Below are 15,625 nucleotides of genomic sequence, written 5' to 3'. Positions count from 1 at the left end.
TGTATCAGCGTATTGATTTTTTCCTTTGACCAAGACACTAGAAATTCAAAAAGGGCATGTACATCTGAATCCACAACAAAAATTTCAGGAAAATAAATAAAAATAACAGCACTATCAAACCTTCGGGCACATGTTTTGTGTCAAACTGGTGTTATCAAGTGTCTTGACAGCCAAAAACTTGTAGAAAAATAGAACGTGTTTCTAATTTTCTTGCAAGAAATTATCTTTCATGGGATGTCACATATTTTCTCTTTAAAAAACCATTCAAGTAGGGTGTCTACACTATCCAAATACAAGAGAATATGATACTTGCATTCAAGACTTGGATAGGTGTAGACAGGGCCTTAAGTTAAGAAATTGGTATACGTGACTGTAACGTGTCTAAGTGCTTCTCGCCCAGGGAATCAAAGCATTATATATTTGATGGTTTTAACGGCTGGAGGTTTGAGCGTTTCGTACAAAATGGCAGGAAGTAAATGTTCACAAACACTAACTTATCAGTAAGTGAAATTAAGAGTATTTGTTGGTGCGAAGTTGCATCTTGTTGCGCATCACATATAAAAATTAAGTTAATGATATTTTCCTTTATCTACAGGTCACCACAATGGCTGGGATAACTGTAAGTGCGATGTTTATACTATATAAATATAATTCTATCAATAACCTTTTTATACTGGTTGTTAATATTTGAAGCATCAATATTTGTGCATAGATTTAAATTATTTTTAAAATTGCCAAAATATTATACATGATGAATTAAATAAATGGTATTGATATAATTTTTATAGGCAATTTATAAAATTTTTCACAGGTGTCAGGTTTCCCAGTTTGGTTTTAATATCGGACAATTTGTCATTTTATGTGGCTGCTGATGCATTGCTTTGCCATTATTCTGGTTATAGTCATACGGGATAGGAAAATTAAGTAATAATTCATCTTTTTCTTACAAATGGAATTGCTTCCGATTCAATCTATTTCGCGGAGGAACTAAAGGTTCTCTTTTAGAATTGCATTGTTGCAAATGAAATGGTAACTATTGTAATAGTTAGAATGGTATATATGTAAATATTTATTTTTTATTTTAGACTTTGTGAGAACGAAACAGAAAGTCCTTTGGTACCAAAACACACGAAAGTTATACCAACAGATAAATGTCCTACCTCTACTACAGGTACTTATTTGATATATAAAGACAGATCATCTCTTTTTTTACTTTTTAAATGTCAGAAACTGAAAAGTAATAGTGCAACAAATAAATGATTGAATACATTATTTTTGATATTTGCGGAGTATGCACAAACAATTTAATTTACTTACGACTTATCTCATTGCAGAGTCACAACCAAGCCACTATTGTGAGCAGAAATTGAAAGGAACGCCCGTCACAAGCTTACCGTGTGATAACGAAGATAAATACAAACCCACTACTCATTTACAGAGATAAAATGAAAAAGCGGAATTGTTTAACATTATCATGTCATACGCCACATGGCAAAACTCCTGCACGCATTAGGACAGCTTAATTTTGCATTTTACTCTTGTCGGAAGTCCTCGGCTATCATATATGTTCTTAACTGAAGTTTGACGGAAATGGTCGAGAAGATGCGATTGCGTTGTCCTTATCTGAAGTTTTACGGCATGGGTCAATAATATAAGAGTCTGTTTTGTAAAATGTATTGAATATAACACAATGTAATTTACATTGTATTGTACATAAATAACATTTTAGAGATTAGGTGAATGAGCAGGCATCACATTTTACATTCATCCACACATTGATTGTGCATTCAAATATTTACGTGACATTGTCTAATTTATGTTGTTTTACACATGTATATACTCCCTACTGAAAAAAACATAATATTGATCAAAACAGAACTTGAACACTTTGATGTTACTACAAACTTAGTTTTATATGCGCTTTGGAATAGCGGAGCGGTATAAAATGTGACAGTCAAACGTAGTGAATTCAGGATTGATTTTGTGACCAACGGTCGTTTCATGAGGAAAATCTTGCAAGTATTCCGCTGTGTTTAATACATCGTCATATAGAAGTCCCTTTATATGATTTTATAAAATAAGTATATTTCGACAAGTTGTGGCTTAGATATTAATACTTAATGAAGTTGTTAAATAAAAAATAAATCTGATATTTTGTACTGAATATTGTTGACATACAGTATCGGACAAACAAATTATTTTAATCAGGTATTTGTCATGGGCACTTGATAGTTGATCGATTACCCTTTGTGACAGACTACCCGCCGTGATTTGATCAACGTGCCTATGGTTTATGTGTAACTTGCTCAGAGTCTTTGTCAAATACAAAAATAAAATGAACAGGGTAAATGTGACACAAGTATAAGAACTGTTCTGTTAACTTCTTAAAGAATTATAATTTCATTTACAGTTTGAGAAACGAACCTATATTTTCTGTTTCATCGGAGATAAGAGATCAATTATTTCGGTTCCAAATGAATTGTGTTTCTGTCATCATCAATTTCGAGAATATTAATAAGACATTTCCTTGCTCTATCATATGAACATTTTTAAGAAGGATTTCTTTGACTTGACTTGTTTACTAATCGGCTTATGAAGTCTCCTAAACAGCTTTCTGTTTTGAGTTATAGAAAGGGAAAATAATTCAATGGCACTTCGACATAAAATAAACATGTAATATTATATATTCTTTCTCTGAACAGCATGCTTAGTTGAAATAAAAAATAATAAGAATAAATTTTATTCAATGTTCATGTATCTATATCAGCACGAGTTTTTGTAGAATGTGTGAAATAGTTATTTATAGATTTTTGGATTCCCATTATTTGGAACACATAACCATCCGAATATAGACGGAAAGGATCGAAAAGTTGCGATTGAAAAGTTGGACACACGATAAAATGCGACACAATATCTAAGTAAGTCAAGGATACCGAAATAAAATCCCCCTTTTAAAGACTGTTTTAGTGATAAAAAGATAAAGTATAAACTTTATGTACATAAATTTTGGAATTTATCCAATTTATTATATGGGATCCTGAAATGCCATGGTTATTTCAAAATGTTGTTTACGTAGGATTGTACAACATACATTTACATATATTTTGTTTTATATGAAATAAATAATTGAGCAAATGTACATTTGTGTATCATGTTCACATTAAGTGATAAGTCATGATAATTACATATGCAACAATGTAGATGAATTTGATCATCATGCAAATCAATGCATGGTGACATAGCATAAAATACAAGCCATATCTACAAATATTGCTTAAGTTGCATATTCAGAATAGACATGTTGCTATAGCAATAGTTATTTATAAACAAATTTAGCTATATATATATTAAGTCAGTAAAATAAAAGATGAATGGGCACCAATTCCGTTGAATATTTACTATCTATAAGCAGTACTATAATTATATTATTCACCCTAGTACGGATATCTCATTCAGTCATTAAGTATAGGTTAGTGTTTGATAATATGTATTAACAAAAATAATTGGTCAAGCCTGCCGCAGGTTTAAAAAAGATAAACAAAGTTTTATACAAAGTTTAAAACAGACAGACATTTTTCTATGTTACTATGTAATCATTTGTCTCTGTTTGCCCCACATGTATTATCTATGTAATAAATTAATTGATTAATTGTATCCTCACATTTAGAAACACCTGACCTCGCTTAATTGTTTTTTTACGTTGGCATTGTTTTAGATATTTTACAATTCAGAGTGCAAATCACACCTCTAACTCCTCCCTAATATAATGCATTATTGAAATTGTTAGACTATTTAGACGACAGATTAAGTAATTTTTTTAGTTAGTACGTATTAACCAAAGTTAGACTTAGCAGAAATTTGAAAAATACTACAATGTGATTGGACAAAAAATAATGTTATACTTTGTTGAAAGAACTTGAAATCAATAAACAAATCGTTTGTGAAAAAAACAGTTAAAAGGAATCCCTAATGAAATGTTTATCAACTGGAATCCCAGCACATATGTAGCATGTGATATTGCTGAAATATTTATAGATGTCATTTAGTAAAATTTACATACCACCATGCCAACGACCTGTTTTACACACCAACCATAAGTTTTATCGGACCACTCAACTGTCCTTCATTTATTTTGAAATATGTTTCATACTGGTTGGATGTTGAATTACTAATATTCTTTCTAAAATTGTAACTGTCCATTGCATTGGTAGAATGTTGTAGAGAATTTTCTTAATATGTAAAGTTTGAATGAACATGCATTTTAATAAAATACATTCACATACATTTACATAATTATATTGACAAATAAATCAAGATATGGGCCCAAAATATGATAGATGATAACTTTGCATTTATAACATTGTAGGAATAATGAAAAAGTGTTTGTGCCGGTAAATATCACTAAATACATAATTATAAAAGAGTAAAAATTCGCATTATATATTTATAGAATAATGTATTATTTATCTGTTATATTCATCTATATGTTTTAACTTTCCATCTCTTAAAACGGCATTTTCTTGCACTCTCCAAAAACAGTTTCAGTTTATAGGCAAATCGGCATATACAATATACCTTTGGCCAAAAACGACCTTATTTGCAGTGCGGGATTGAACAATCATCAATGGTATCTTTCGAATCTATATATAATGTACATAAAACTGCGGTACTGTTTGCTAAATATATTTTAGTATGTATATATAGATATGATGACAGTATGGGAATCCGTGTACCCATCCTCCTATAGGTACAATCATGATAAAAAAAATATTAAAAGGCATAAGTTTCACTGTCTTATTAAACAACACATCGAACCTTAAGACATCAGAATGTGTTTCTCTCCAATATTTATCATAATTTTGGGATCGTTTTACTTTAAAACTTGTAATCCGGCATTGCTAAAACCTTTTCAGTTTCAATGTTATACCAAAGGAATTTGTACATGGCCACTAGAATACTGTTCTTCAGAGGAATACGAACAACGATGTATACCTTGCTATCCTAGTGTTTGTAGACAGGATCAGCCACCTCTTCAGTGTCAGTATAATTGTTCTTTAATAGGTACGTATATTATTAAATTAAATTTGAGACTTTTTTTACAATCATGCGAATATATACAAAAAAAATATTTTGTTCACACATGTACACAAATTCATAAGTTAGATGAAAAGAAAAGCATTTGTTTTATTGAAATATATACAAATGTACAGATCAATCCACAAGTAATAGGATATTTTACAACAAAAACAACTACTCTAAAAACATTAGTCACTACAGATTTTCCTTACAAAGATACACTTAACGAAACTTATAAGTACTCCGACCAATTTTTTATTTTATTGTGTTAGAATTACTATAACTAGTCTAAGTCGATACTGTATAAACTTTTATCATAGTCTCATCATTTTATAATAGTAAATGCATTTTACAATAACTCAAACTTATCAGTAACTGAGATCACCATTGTAAAAAAAAATCAAATAAAACCGGAGTTTTCCTGCAAGTTTGAAATCGGAGTACTTATAAGTTTCGTTAAGTGTACTACTTGTCATATTTTATTTCTTTTCTTTCAGAACAAAATGAAAGTGAAAGTACAACTGAGAATACAGGTAATCGCTGTTTCTGCGTGATTAGATGTTTCTGATACAAAGTAGATAATTATTTTTTATCATCCAAAGTTTGTATTAATAGATTCAGTAATTTTAAGGAACACGTTTAATCGTGAAACGGTTTATCAACTTAAAAATAATTTAAATATTTATTATAAACTTGTTTTATATCGTGCATATCATATTGCTTTGGCTATTTGTTATAAAATGATTACACATAGGCAAGCTATGTTTGTTATTAAAAATTACTTTTTTTGAGGTTACCTCAAGTACTGTAATTTTATACGGTATCTTATTTGCTTAAAATGATTTAAATACGAATTATTTTGATAGTCTTCGACATTTCCATAGACTCAAATAATGTTAAAACACTATTTTCAAAGTAGTTTAAAGTATATCATAAGACCAGCCTTGTTATTCTTTCAACCCATATTCTTTTGCTCAGTTTTTCTCTAGTTTTTCTCTAAATGATATACATGTACTTTTATATACTGTACGATTTTTTTTCAGCCGGATCTTCAGTGGTTGCGCTAATTGTTGTGGCTTCACTTTTGGGGGTTATTGTCTTATCTGTCGGTTTTCTTATAATAAAAAACTTCAAACTGAAACAAAAGTAAGTATCGGTTCATTTCCTACAAGTGTTTTTTCTTTACTTTCTAATGTTTTTGCTTTTAACATTCAGTGTATACAAATTGTTGTGTGTTTATCCAATGGTAATTCCTCATTTTCATATGAAACCGTTGAATAAATGATATTGATGATGTTTTTCACATCTTGGTTTATTGATTTTATTGATTGAATGACTGACTGACTGACTGATTGATTGATTGATTGATTGATTGATTGATTGATTGATTGATTTTCATTATTAGGCAATGCATATTAATGTTAAGACTTAATTTATTCTTTCAGACTGCGAAATAATACAATGAAATATGAAGATGTGAAGAATTTATTAAAGTCAGCTGAACAAGAGAGAAAAAAGGAAAATTCTTCACAAGAAAAAGGTTTAAAAATCTAGTCCTAAAAACTTCGCAAGAATGATTTTAAAAAAGAATCTAATGTAAATGAAATGTGAAATATTAGAAAGTCCAAATAGAAAAAAAATCGATAGAAGTTTGGTGTATCAATAAATATCATTTATTATCGTAATATTGTAACTTTAGTTTAATGATTCCATCATTCTTTCAGATTGTTATGGTAAAAGAAAACTGACAACCGTTAACCCAACAGACACTGATAGAGCTGGGTGTTATAAACCAACAACTTACAAAGACACGGTATCTTAATATTGATAACAAAATAAGACAGTTTAAAGTGTCATCATTCAATAACGCTCTCGCGAACTAGAGGCGAGTTAGCAGCATTGTTAAGAAAATATACAACGTGGCTTATTCGCGGCTGACCATCAAATATATATTGCTTTAGCTTATAGTTTTCATGCAGCTGTTTGTGTTTTGTTATCAAACATTATATAAGGTGAAAACAAGCAATTCGGAGCAAACAATTTATTTCAAACTGTCCAGTTGTTGAGCGATTTATTCTTACACATGATGAGACAGAGTTATACAGTGATAACATATAACTATGCATACCTTTCCTAGTTAATTTGTTCCATGAGATTGCTCAATCAATGAATTCATATGCCCTAAGAAAATAAAAAACACGCACAAACTTGAAAGCATTTGTTTCTTTTTACTTTCTACAATATAATTTGATGGTGACACATGAATACTGGAACTGCGTCCTTTCCTAAAACGTACGTATGAGGGTCCATCCGCCCGGTAAGACACAAAAAGCAGCTTTCGCTGTCGAGTACGGACGCCGGACATGTCACAATTCACGATCTTAAAAAGTTAATTTTGAAGCACAAATTGGTGAAAATTTACCTCCATGCAATTTCCACGTAGTATTAGGCAAAGATATGAATTTTGAGCCAAAAGTAGGTCACTGCACGGCGGTCAATGTGTAATCTGAGACAATAATGAATGAAGGTAGCCCTAAAAAGAGATGTTGGTGCCAAGCAAATGCCTGCCTTACAAGCCGTCAATCGTACTAGAGACTCACTCCCCTCGACTTAAGTCAGGACACCGGTAGTTAATTTCATGCAAGCTAAGTCGTACCGCTTTAAACGTTACCCCGAGCTGTGAAAAAGATGCGAAATTGCCAGCTTACATGTAGCATTGGTTCTTCAATCATCTGTCGATGACCTGTGTCTTCTTAACAACTAGCACGTACCTAGGGAAAGTCCTAAAACCATTTTGGGCGTCACAGGCTGTATCATTAGATTCCACCCAGAATGATAGACAACCATTTAAAAATTGTACAATACAACGGGAAGCTCCTATATGATAATAGTGGATTTCTAATTTAAGATGCCATTGACTTAAGAAAAGTACTTATTTCTTACTCAATTCAGAAGGAATAATTCCGTTAGATAAAGGTTATACAAAATGTGAAGAAATGATACGGAGCAATCACTTTTCAATATAAACACAACCACAGGCTTTCCCATTTTGAGTCTGTTTAACAGCATTGTATGTTTTTAATGCGCTTCTAAAACAAATATATTATTGTCGTTTAAAACCTCAGTTTTACCGTTATAAAATATTATTATTTTAGTGTTTCTGCAACTCGGTTTACTAGGCTAAAATCTTTCTTCGATTTTACTTTAACTTTCAGTTATAGCTTCAATATATATTTATACATTGTCTGTGAAACCCCCTCCTTGCCAATGGTTTTCAAGAGTTTTTTATCTGGTTAATTTGATTAATTTTCCAATCTGTTGACAAATCATTTTGCCAATTTACCCAGTATTGGCGTGACTTTAGCCCAGACATGAATACATGACGTCTTTTTAGTTAGTTCTTTCGTAAACTTTATCTCATCGATTAAGGGATTCGTTCCCTTGTACAAAATGTACTTTATCCTTCAAATACACCGAAAAGATGAAAATGGTATTCTTCAAACATCACATAAAGCTTTTTTTAAATAAGTTACTGCAATGAAATAACTGTTTTGTCAAATCTAATTAAATATATTTGGTGATAGTTCGTATTAGCTGTAAAGATTGTTGACAGGTTATATGGCTCTATATAAACAGTTGTTTGGTTATATTGTAAACAACCGTTTATGTAAATTGACATGTAAATAATATGTTTGAAACCGTGGAAAACTGTGGCATAAATATATAACGTTTAATGTTTTTTGTATTATTCTGATTGTAATTATTCAATATGATTAAAGTGCACAATATTGTGGCGCATTCCTTTAAAGCTGCATGCCTCCAGATGAGCTTGAATATTTCAAGAAAAAAAAAACTTGAGTAAAAAGTACTGAGATTTTAAGGAAAGTAAAAAGATTCAAGATAAAAGTAATAATTTCTATGTTATGAGCGATTTTACATTTTATTCACTTCACAATAATTTACTTTTTAATTCATTTTCAAAATTTTCATGAAAATAAACAGGCATGCTGCTTTAAGTTAAATGTATATTTATAAACTTGAAACTATATTTAGTACAGATGAAATAAATTTACCTAATGTCGAAAGGTCACAAATAATATCCTACAAGAACATTAAAGTGATTGCATTTAAATGTCAATTGCTACCGGTTTATTTTCGGTATGCAAACATTAAAACATACATTCTATATATCGTAGTGTAACATGCTACAGATAAAATCAGTATGATACCTGAATGAATGAATGAATGAATGAAACAAATGCATTCCATAGATAAATCTAATAATAAATTAGGTGGTTTTCCAATGAGTGAGCTGTGTGAATGTAAATAGATTTTTGGGCTTTCCAAAAGATTTTCAAATATCTAGTAAAATATAGCTATGACTAGACCCAAATGCATTAAATTTTTAAAATAATGTTTTAAACCCTGGTTGGTCCCTTTTAATTCCCAACGCTTTTTCCCTTAATTAAACCCTTTACAGTTAAAAACCCGGGCATTAAGTTTTAGGGTGTACAAAAAGTTTCAGTTTTCCTTGTTAAAGTTGGGTGTGTGTACCTTCCCTACTCAATACTGTAATTCGGAGAGGTATGAAAGAAGGTGTAATCCCTGTTCTAGGGCTATCTGTAGGCAAACAAATGTTCCGTTGGCGTGCCGGTATATTTGTTTAAAGCAGAATGAATGTAAGTAAATAATATTTATAATCTAATTAGTATAATTTATTGAATATATTATAAAACTATATTTATTTATTTATTTATTTATTTTTTTAAAATGGGTAGAAATATATATATTAATAATGATTTGTTTTAAATATGTTCATACACTCTTAATTTCATTATAATATTCAAATTTCTTTATTTAATAAATTACTCTTAATTTTCTGTATGTATGTTATAGCATTATGTTAGGAACATGTTCACTCTTTGTATCTACATGTGTTTGACGATCCTTAAAACGGGTGCTTTTTAATTGTTTAAGTCAATATAATATACGTGCGGTTTTGTTTTCTTTGACTAATGCTTAAAATAGCAGTTTAAAAGCGTGATTGTACCAACGTTTAGAACACAATGTACCAGCCTATCCCGATACAAGCCTACACATAAATGTTAAATAAAGTAAAAAGCGTTCATTGTATTACATCGGTTGAGTATTAAATAGGCCTCGCATTCAATGGAGACTGTATACTGGGTATATAAACCTGATGGAATTCTTAAATGGACTTGACCAGATAAAACTATACGTAATGAATTTTGGGAATATGATGTTCAGGTTTGCCTGGCTGTATACTGGTGACGATGGCTTGCCAATCATATCACTTCCGGTCCAGCAGAGTTATGGTTAAAATTACCACTTCTCTGAAATATGATATCCTATCCCGGGTTAAAGGTTTTAAGAAATTATCTATGCTTAAACTTTGTTTGGTCTTAAAATCAGCTCAGAAAGTACACTGGTCATTATAAATCCTGAGATTTTATACTAAATACAAAAAATTGCATTATAACCTAGGACCCGGGTTAATTTTATCGACACCAGTCTGGCCAACTGCTAGGTTAAGCTGAGATTAAGTGAGAAAGCCATTAATTACATTTTTATAGATGAAATACCAATCGGGGTTTGAACCTGCAATATCCAATAAATGATTTTGGCCCTGTAACGTTAGGCCACCTCTGCGGTTTATTTAAAAACCATTTTCACCGATTGTTACATGAAAATAATTTCCCTTTTTATAAATATCTATGAATTTTGATATATTATAGTAACAACAACTTTGAAACCAACAACAATTACCTCACCACAGGCGAGACATGGGACTGATGTGCAAAGTAAGATTTATAAACTTTAAACAAAAGATTATCTTCAAATTAAATAAGTAAAGGATGAGTAAATAAATGATAAATAATAATAATGAATGATAAATAATTGATTATTTTTTATATTATCGAAATATACACGATGTGCTGCTCAAAGAATTAAAAGTGAAAGTACTTGTGAAATGTTTTTGTTTGTTTCCAGATGATTCAGGCTCAGTACATCTAATAATGATATACAGCGCTATCTCTTCAACTCTGCTAGTGGTTACACTGTTATCTTTTATCGCATATTATATTCATCGTAAAAAAGTTTCGAAAGAAAAGAAAACAAAAAATCAAAGTCAAACAATACATTACAGAACTAATACAAGAACATGTTCAGTAGATAACTTATTCCAGGAGAGTACTTTGGAAAACCAGGGAGTTTGTCATTATTGCGGACATTCACCTAGGCCTGAAAATCTTAATATTCATATAGCAGAAAACAGTGTTGGTCCACCTTCTTATAGAACTTATGGTAAGATAGTGTGTATTTTCAGTTTAAACAAATCAGTAAAATATCTGATGAAATTCTGTACACGCTGAGCTGTTTCTATTGCTAAACAAGTCTGGAGTCCCAATGATTATGACCTATAAATAAAACCAGGATTGTATATTGAACAGGAATATCCAAACTTGATCGAGAGTAAATGCCTAAACCTGTTCTTGTCGGTTAGGATTTATAAGATACGAGATTTTATAGATTCTTGCCAAGCAAAGTACATTTCTAGACTGGTGAATAAAACGGTCAATGTTTTATAGTATGATTTTGTTAACTGTTTTCATACTTTATTAGTACAATGAATTTCACTTGTCGTCACTTTACGTGATGTACTGGATCTCAGCATTTTATACATGTTTTACTATTTACCGCATTCTATGTTTTTCTCTCTTTTTTCTAAACAAATGGTGACATTGGTAAAGCATAAAATATATTATGTATACTAACATAACTTTAAACGCTCACTAGGTCTCTTAAAGCTTTTTACCATTTGTTTCAAACAAAGTATTGATTATCGATTAAAATAGCATTTTTTAACTTGTTTACTATTCTGTTGTTTATAGTTTGTTAATCATATCAGATATGGAGCGACAATGTATTTATAAACGCTTTATATTCAAATTTGATCTATTTCAGTAAACTTATTTTTATTGATCTACGTTATAATTATATTTTGGTAAGAACGTTATTATGTATCAAGAATGTTCCTGTCCTCGAATTGTGCCTATATTTTCCTGATCATTTCAGATCAAGGACGGCCTGTTTCCACAACAGGCTCACCAAGTGACAGCACAGATTCGGTACCGAGTTCCACTACTAAAACAGTACTGGTTAAACCTTTGGCGTCTGTAAGACCACCAGCCAAGGTTAACAAAAACAAAGCAGCGTGCAACGCCAATGAAATAAGTGACTCTAGTATGCAAACACATGAAATAGAAAGTTTACTTGATAGTCATGAGGCAAATGACACTGAAGAAACAAGTCGTAAAGGTTCAAATATCTGAAGACAATTATGTGACTTAGTCTTTACACAGTCAAGACCGTAGTGCCCTGCTGAACGGCAAATTTCACAAATACGTCACACGTACAAAATGTGTCAAAATTTGCGAAATATCGTAGTAAACACCTAGCCCCCTTGCAAGAGAAACGGAATTTTCACATGTTTTAAGGTGATGAAAATTGTTTGCGAGAATAATGTCCACATGCCCAAACGTCACACAATTCACGCTTTGTATTAAGATAGACAAGAAAAATAATGCTGGCATGCTCAGATTATCAAGCATTGGGTCATTGGATCACGGGTCAAGTTCATATACCAAGTGAAAATGCTGTATTATTCTGCACTATAAACTTTGCTAAGTTCGAGTTCACAAATATAATTGTATAGTAACTTTTGTGGTTAGAATCCGATTCCATATCAATTCTAAAAAAAATAACGTTAAATGTTAATGTTTTGATGAATGTTTTACTGCAATGTTGTGCGTGCCAGTTTAAAATTTGTAGTATACCGTTACTGTACCAGCACTATTTACAAATGTTGTGCTGAATGTCGTATTGAATGCCTTGCTACCACAATGTTTTGTGTTTCTGCAATTTAATACATGATTTCTAATCGCTGCACAGAATGTTGTACAAGCATAACATCCGGGCTTGGCTATTTGAATGTTGTGCTTATGTCGAACTTTAAACACTCTGCCATTCTCCCTACATGTTTCCTTTCGTCTGATATTTTACACTAATTTCCTTAGTCTCTCTATTGTGATATATTTTCTAATTCTTATTTGTACATTCAAAGAGATTACATCTAACTGCAACATTTCTGTATCTTTATTTTGAAATTTTACCTTTACTTATAAGTATTGTTTTACTTGTTATCCAATTCAGTCTGATTTTCTTTGTTGTGAAATGTTTGTTAATGTTGTTAATGTACAATTTATTGTATGAATAAAGTTTAAAGTAAACACTCTGCCAACTTCACAGTCACTTTTACATTTTTATCATATTATTATATACACGTATATTACCATGATGTCTATGATATCGATATAAAAATAAGTATTACAATGTTGATCATTTGATTGCTGTATTAAGCGTGCTTTGTCATTTTTATTTATTTATTTTATTATTTATTTATTTATTTATTGGTTTCAAAATGACCATAGCATAAACGTGTCACATTCTTTGGACAATGTTCAAAATCACTTGCCTTCTAGGTTAGAGACTTTGCAATGTATATAACAAGCTAGTACAAAGTTTGTAGTTCTACTTTAGTAAAGCAGATATAACATTGCTATTTCCTTTATGTTGTGTTTACCAGTTACTACATTAGTATATGTATTATGTTTGTAAACCATGTAGACATGTGAGATGGGATCATTGTTTGTCGGTTATTTGTACTTAATACTTTAACCTAGAAGAGCACATCCACATTATCAAAAAATGAACAAACAAAAAATCATAACATGTTTCAATTTGTAAATTAAAACAGTCGCTCAGTTGTTAGAATAAAGACAATTGTACTTTGATGAAAAGACACCAAATACATAATTTTCACGAGAGTATTTATTTGTATTAACAATTAGTAAACTCGAACTCGTCACGGTTTAAATAATAAAGACATGGCTGTTCTCTACTATTCGGATATGGGCTTTTAGTCCCGAAAACGTTACTCCTTAAATTAATGAGAGGACGTCACCAAACCTTTCACTTATGTTTAGTCGGAGGCATGTGCATTTAAAAAAATGGTCCTATTAGTCAAGACTTTCCCAAAATTGAACTTATGTCCTTGATTTTGTTAACATAAAAGCTTACTATGTTTCTTGGGTTGAAACTACAAGGACGATGGCGTTGGGATATAGTGTCAAACGAACATGGTTTTTACACTTTTTTAAGTTAACGTCCGTTAATGTATGAGAGAAATTGTTCAATGAAGTCAGTGATATTGAATACATCTACCTACAAAAATATGTAGATTAAATTAGTTAAACGTAATATGTACAAAAGTGGCCTATAAATTTTTAAGTTTACTATCAAGGACCTTTGTAAATAAATAAGATATAGATAATTTAATAGCCCATTTATAAGATTAAACATTCCGGGTAGGACATTGGCCTAAATTTTTTGCTATGTGTATTTTACGATGAATGAAATCTTTTAAAGTGTCACCTTACGATATGGTTTAGTGTTTCAATTCTGATTTAACTTCCTTATATATAAGATGAATGATTCAATGTAATCTGAAGAAAATTTATAAGAGACATGTATTAGTTTACTCATTGTTACGATATTTTAATGAATGATCAGATGAATGATCAAACTTATGATATGTCTGAGGAAATGCATACGTTATGAATCATTATGACGCAAAGTGTTTTACATTAAAGTATACATTGATTTTTATCCATAAGATTTTTATCAGTACATTAAAACGAGACATCTTAGTTTTTTGACATATAAGACAGTCACAAACCTTTGTATAGTTGATCTGTTTTTACATAATTTATTTGTATGATATTCTATTGGTAAACCCATAAAAATGAATGATCGTACATGTTCTGTATATACATTGTTGGGTTTGGGTTCTCCAATATCTGATCATCATCATGGATCAAGATTTTTGATTAATTTTGTACTACGTGAAGTAATCTATTTATACATATTACATAACTGATAGGATTGTCATTTCGCGCATACTCAATCTCATAGTTATGAATTATGTTCAATGATGTAATGTAAGACGTGCATATACATGTACATCATAACTCGTATAAGACAATGTTAACTTTATTTAATAATATTTGCTTTTTTTAAAATCAACATCAAAGGGTATTGCTTGCAATTAATTATGTATACCAAAATCAGCATGACTAAGGAATAGGGATATCCATCACCTTTTTCTTGATTCTGATTGTTTAATAGATGCAGATTCTCTGAATAGAGTGCGTTCTTTACAAAATTATGAAACGAAATTTAAATTGAAAAAAAAAGAAATAAAACTCCCCGTAACGAATATATTGTGTGTGTTTTTGTGTACACTGATACTGAAATTATACCTGATTTTAGTTGCTATTTCTGACTATTGGGAGTATAAATAATGCGCATATTTCTAAGTATTATTCTTCCTTGAATGCTCGTAATGAAAATGCGTACTCACGGATAGCATTTTCACTTAAATCAAATAAGTGTAGACTTCTAAGTA

General features: G+C 30.7%; 2 protein-coding genes and 1 long non-coding RNA gene across 5 annotated transcripts; all 3 read left to right on the top strand.

Annotated features, from left to right (window-relative positions):
- Positions 1-881: 881 nt before the first annotated feature.
- LOC132746490 (uncharacterized) lies at positions 882-3,071 on the top strand. Its single transcript, XR_009627987.1, has 3 exons — positions 882-924; positions 1,086-1,171; positions 1,335-3,071. It is a non-coding gene; the product is annotated as an uncharacterized LOC132746490 (long non-coding RNA).
- A 1,666-nt stretch (positions 3,072-4,737) lies between these two features.
- LOC132746470 (uncharacterized) lies at positions 4,738-8,482 on the top strand. Of its 3 annotated transcripts, none has more exons than XM_060735651.1 (5): positions 4,741-5,061; positions 5,574-5,609; positions 6,132-6,222; positions 6,522-6,616; positions 6,801-8,452. In XM_060735651.1, the coding sequence occupies exons 1-5, from the start codon at positions 4,830-4,832 to the stop codon at positions 6,896-6,898; spliced, it is 552 nt and encodes a 183-aa protein (XP_060591634.1). In that variant the 5' UTR covers positions 4,741-4,829; the 3' UTR covers positions 6,899-8,452. The 3 variants fall into 3 exon arrangements, with proteins under 3 accessions (XP_060591642.1, XP_060591634.1, XP_060591632.1); XM_060735649.1 differs by having other exon boundaries at positions 4,751-5,061; positions 6,120-6,222; positions 6,801-8,423; XM_060735659.1 differs by lacking the exon at positions 5,574-5,609 and having other exon boundaries at positions 4,738-5,037; positions 6,120-6,222; positions 6,801-8,482.
- A 1,141-nt stretch (positions 8,483-9,623) lies between these two features.
- Positions 9,624-13,716, top strand: LOC132746468 (uncharacterized). The gene is made up of 4 exons (XM_060735635.1): positions 9,624-9,755; positions 10,833-10,898; positions 11,089-11,403; positions 12,175-13,716. The coding sequence occupies exons 3-4, from the start codon at positions 11,115-11,117 to the stop codon at positions 12,429-12,431; spliced, it is 546 nt and encodes a 181-aa protein (XP_060591618.1). The 5' UTR covers positions 9,624-9,755; positions 10,833-10,898; positions 11,089-11,114; the 3' UTR covers positions 12,432-13,716.
- Positions 13,717-15,625: the final 1,909 nt, after the last annotated feature.

The sequence above is a fragment of the Ruditapes philippinarum genome, unplaced genomic scaffold, assembly GCF_026571515.1.
Source record: "Ruditapes philippinarum isolate M1 unplaced genomic scaffold, ASM2657151v2 ctg370_1_1_1_1, whole genome shotgun sequence".
Classification (NCBI taxonomy): domain Eukaryota; kingdom Metazoa; phylum Mollusca; class Bivalvia; order Venerida; family Veneridae; genus Ruditapes; species Ruditapes philippinarum.
The sequence above is the reverse complement of the archived record's forward strand: the minus strand, read 5'-3'. Positions and strand labels throughout refer to the sequence as shown.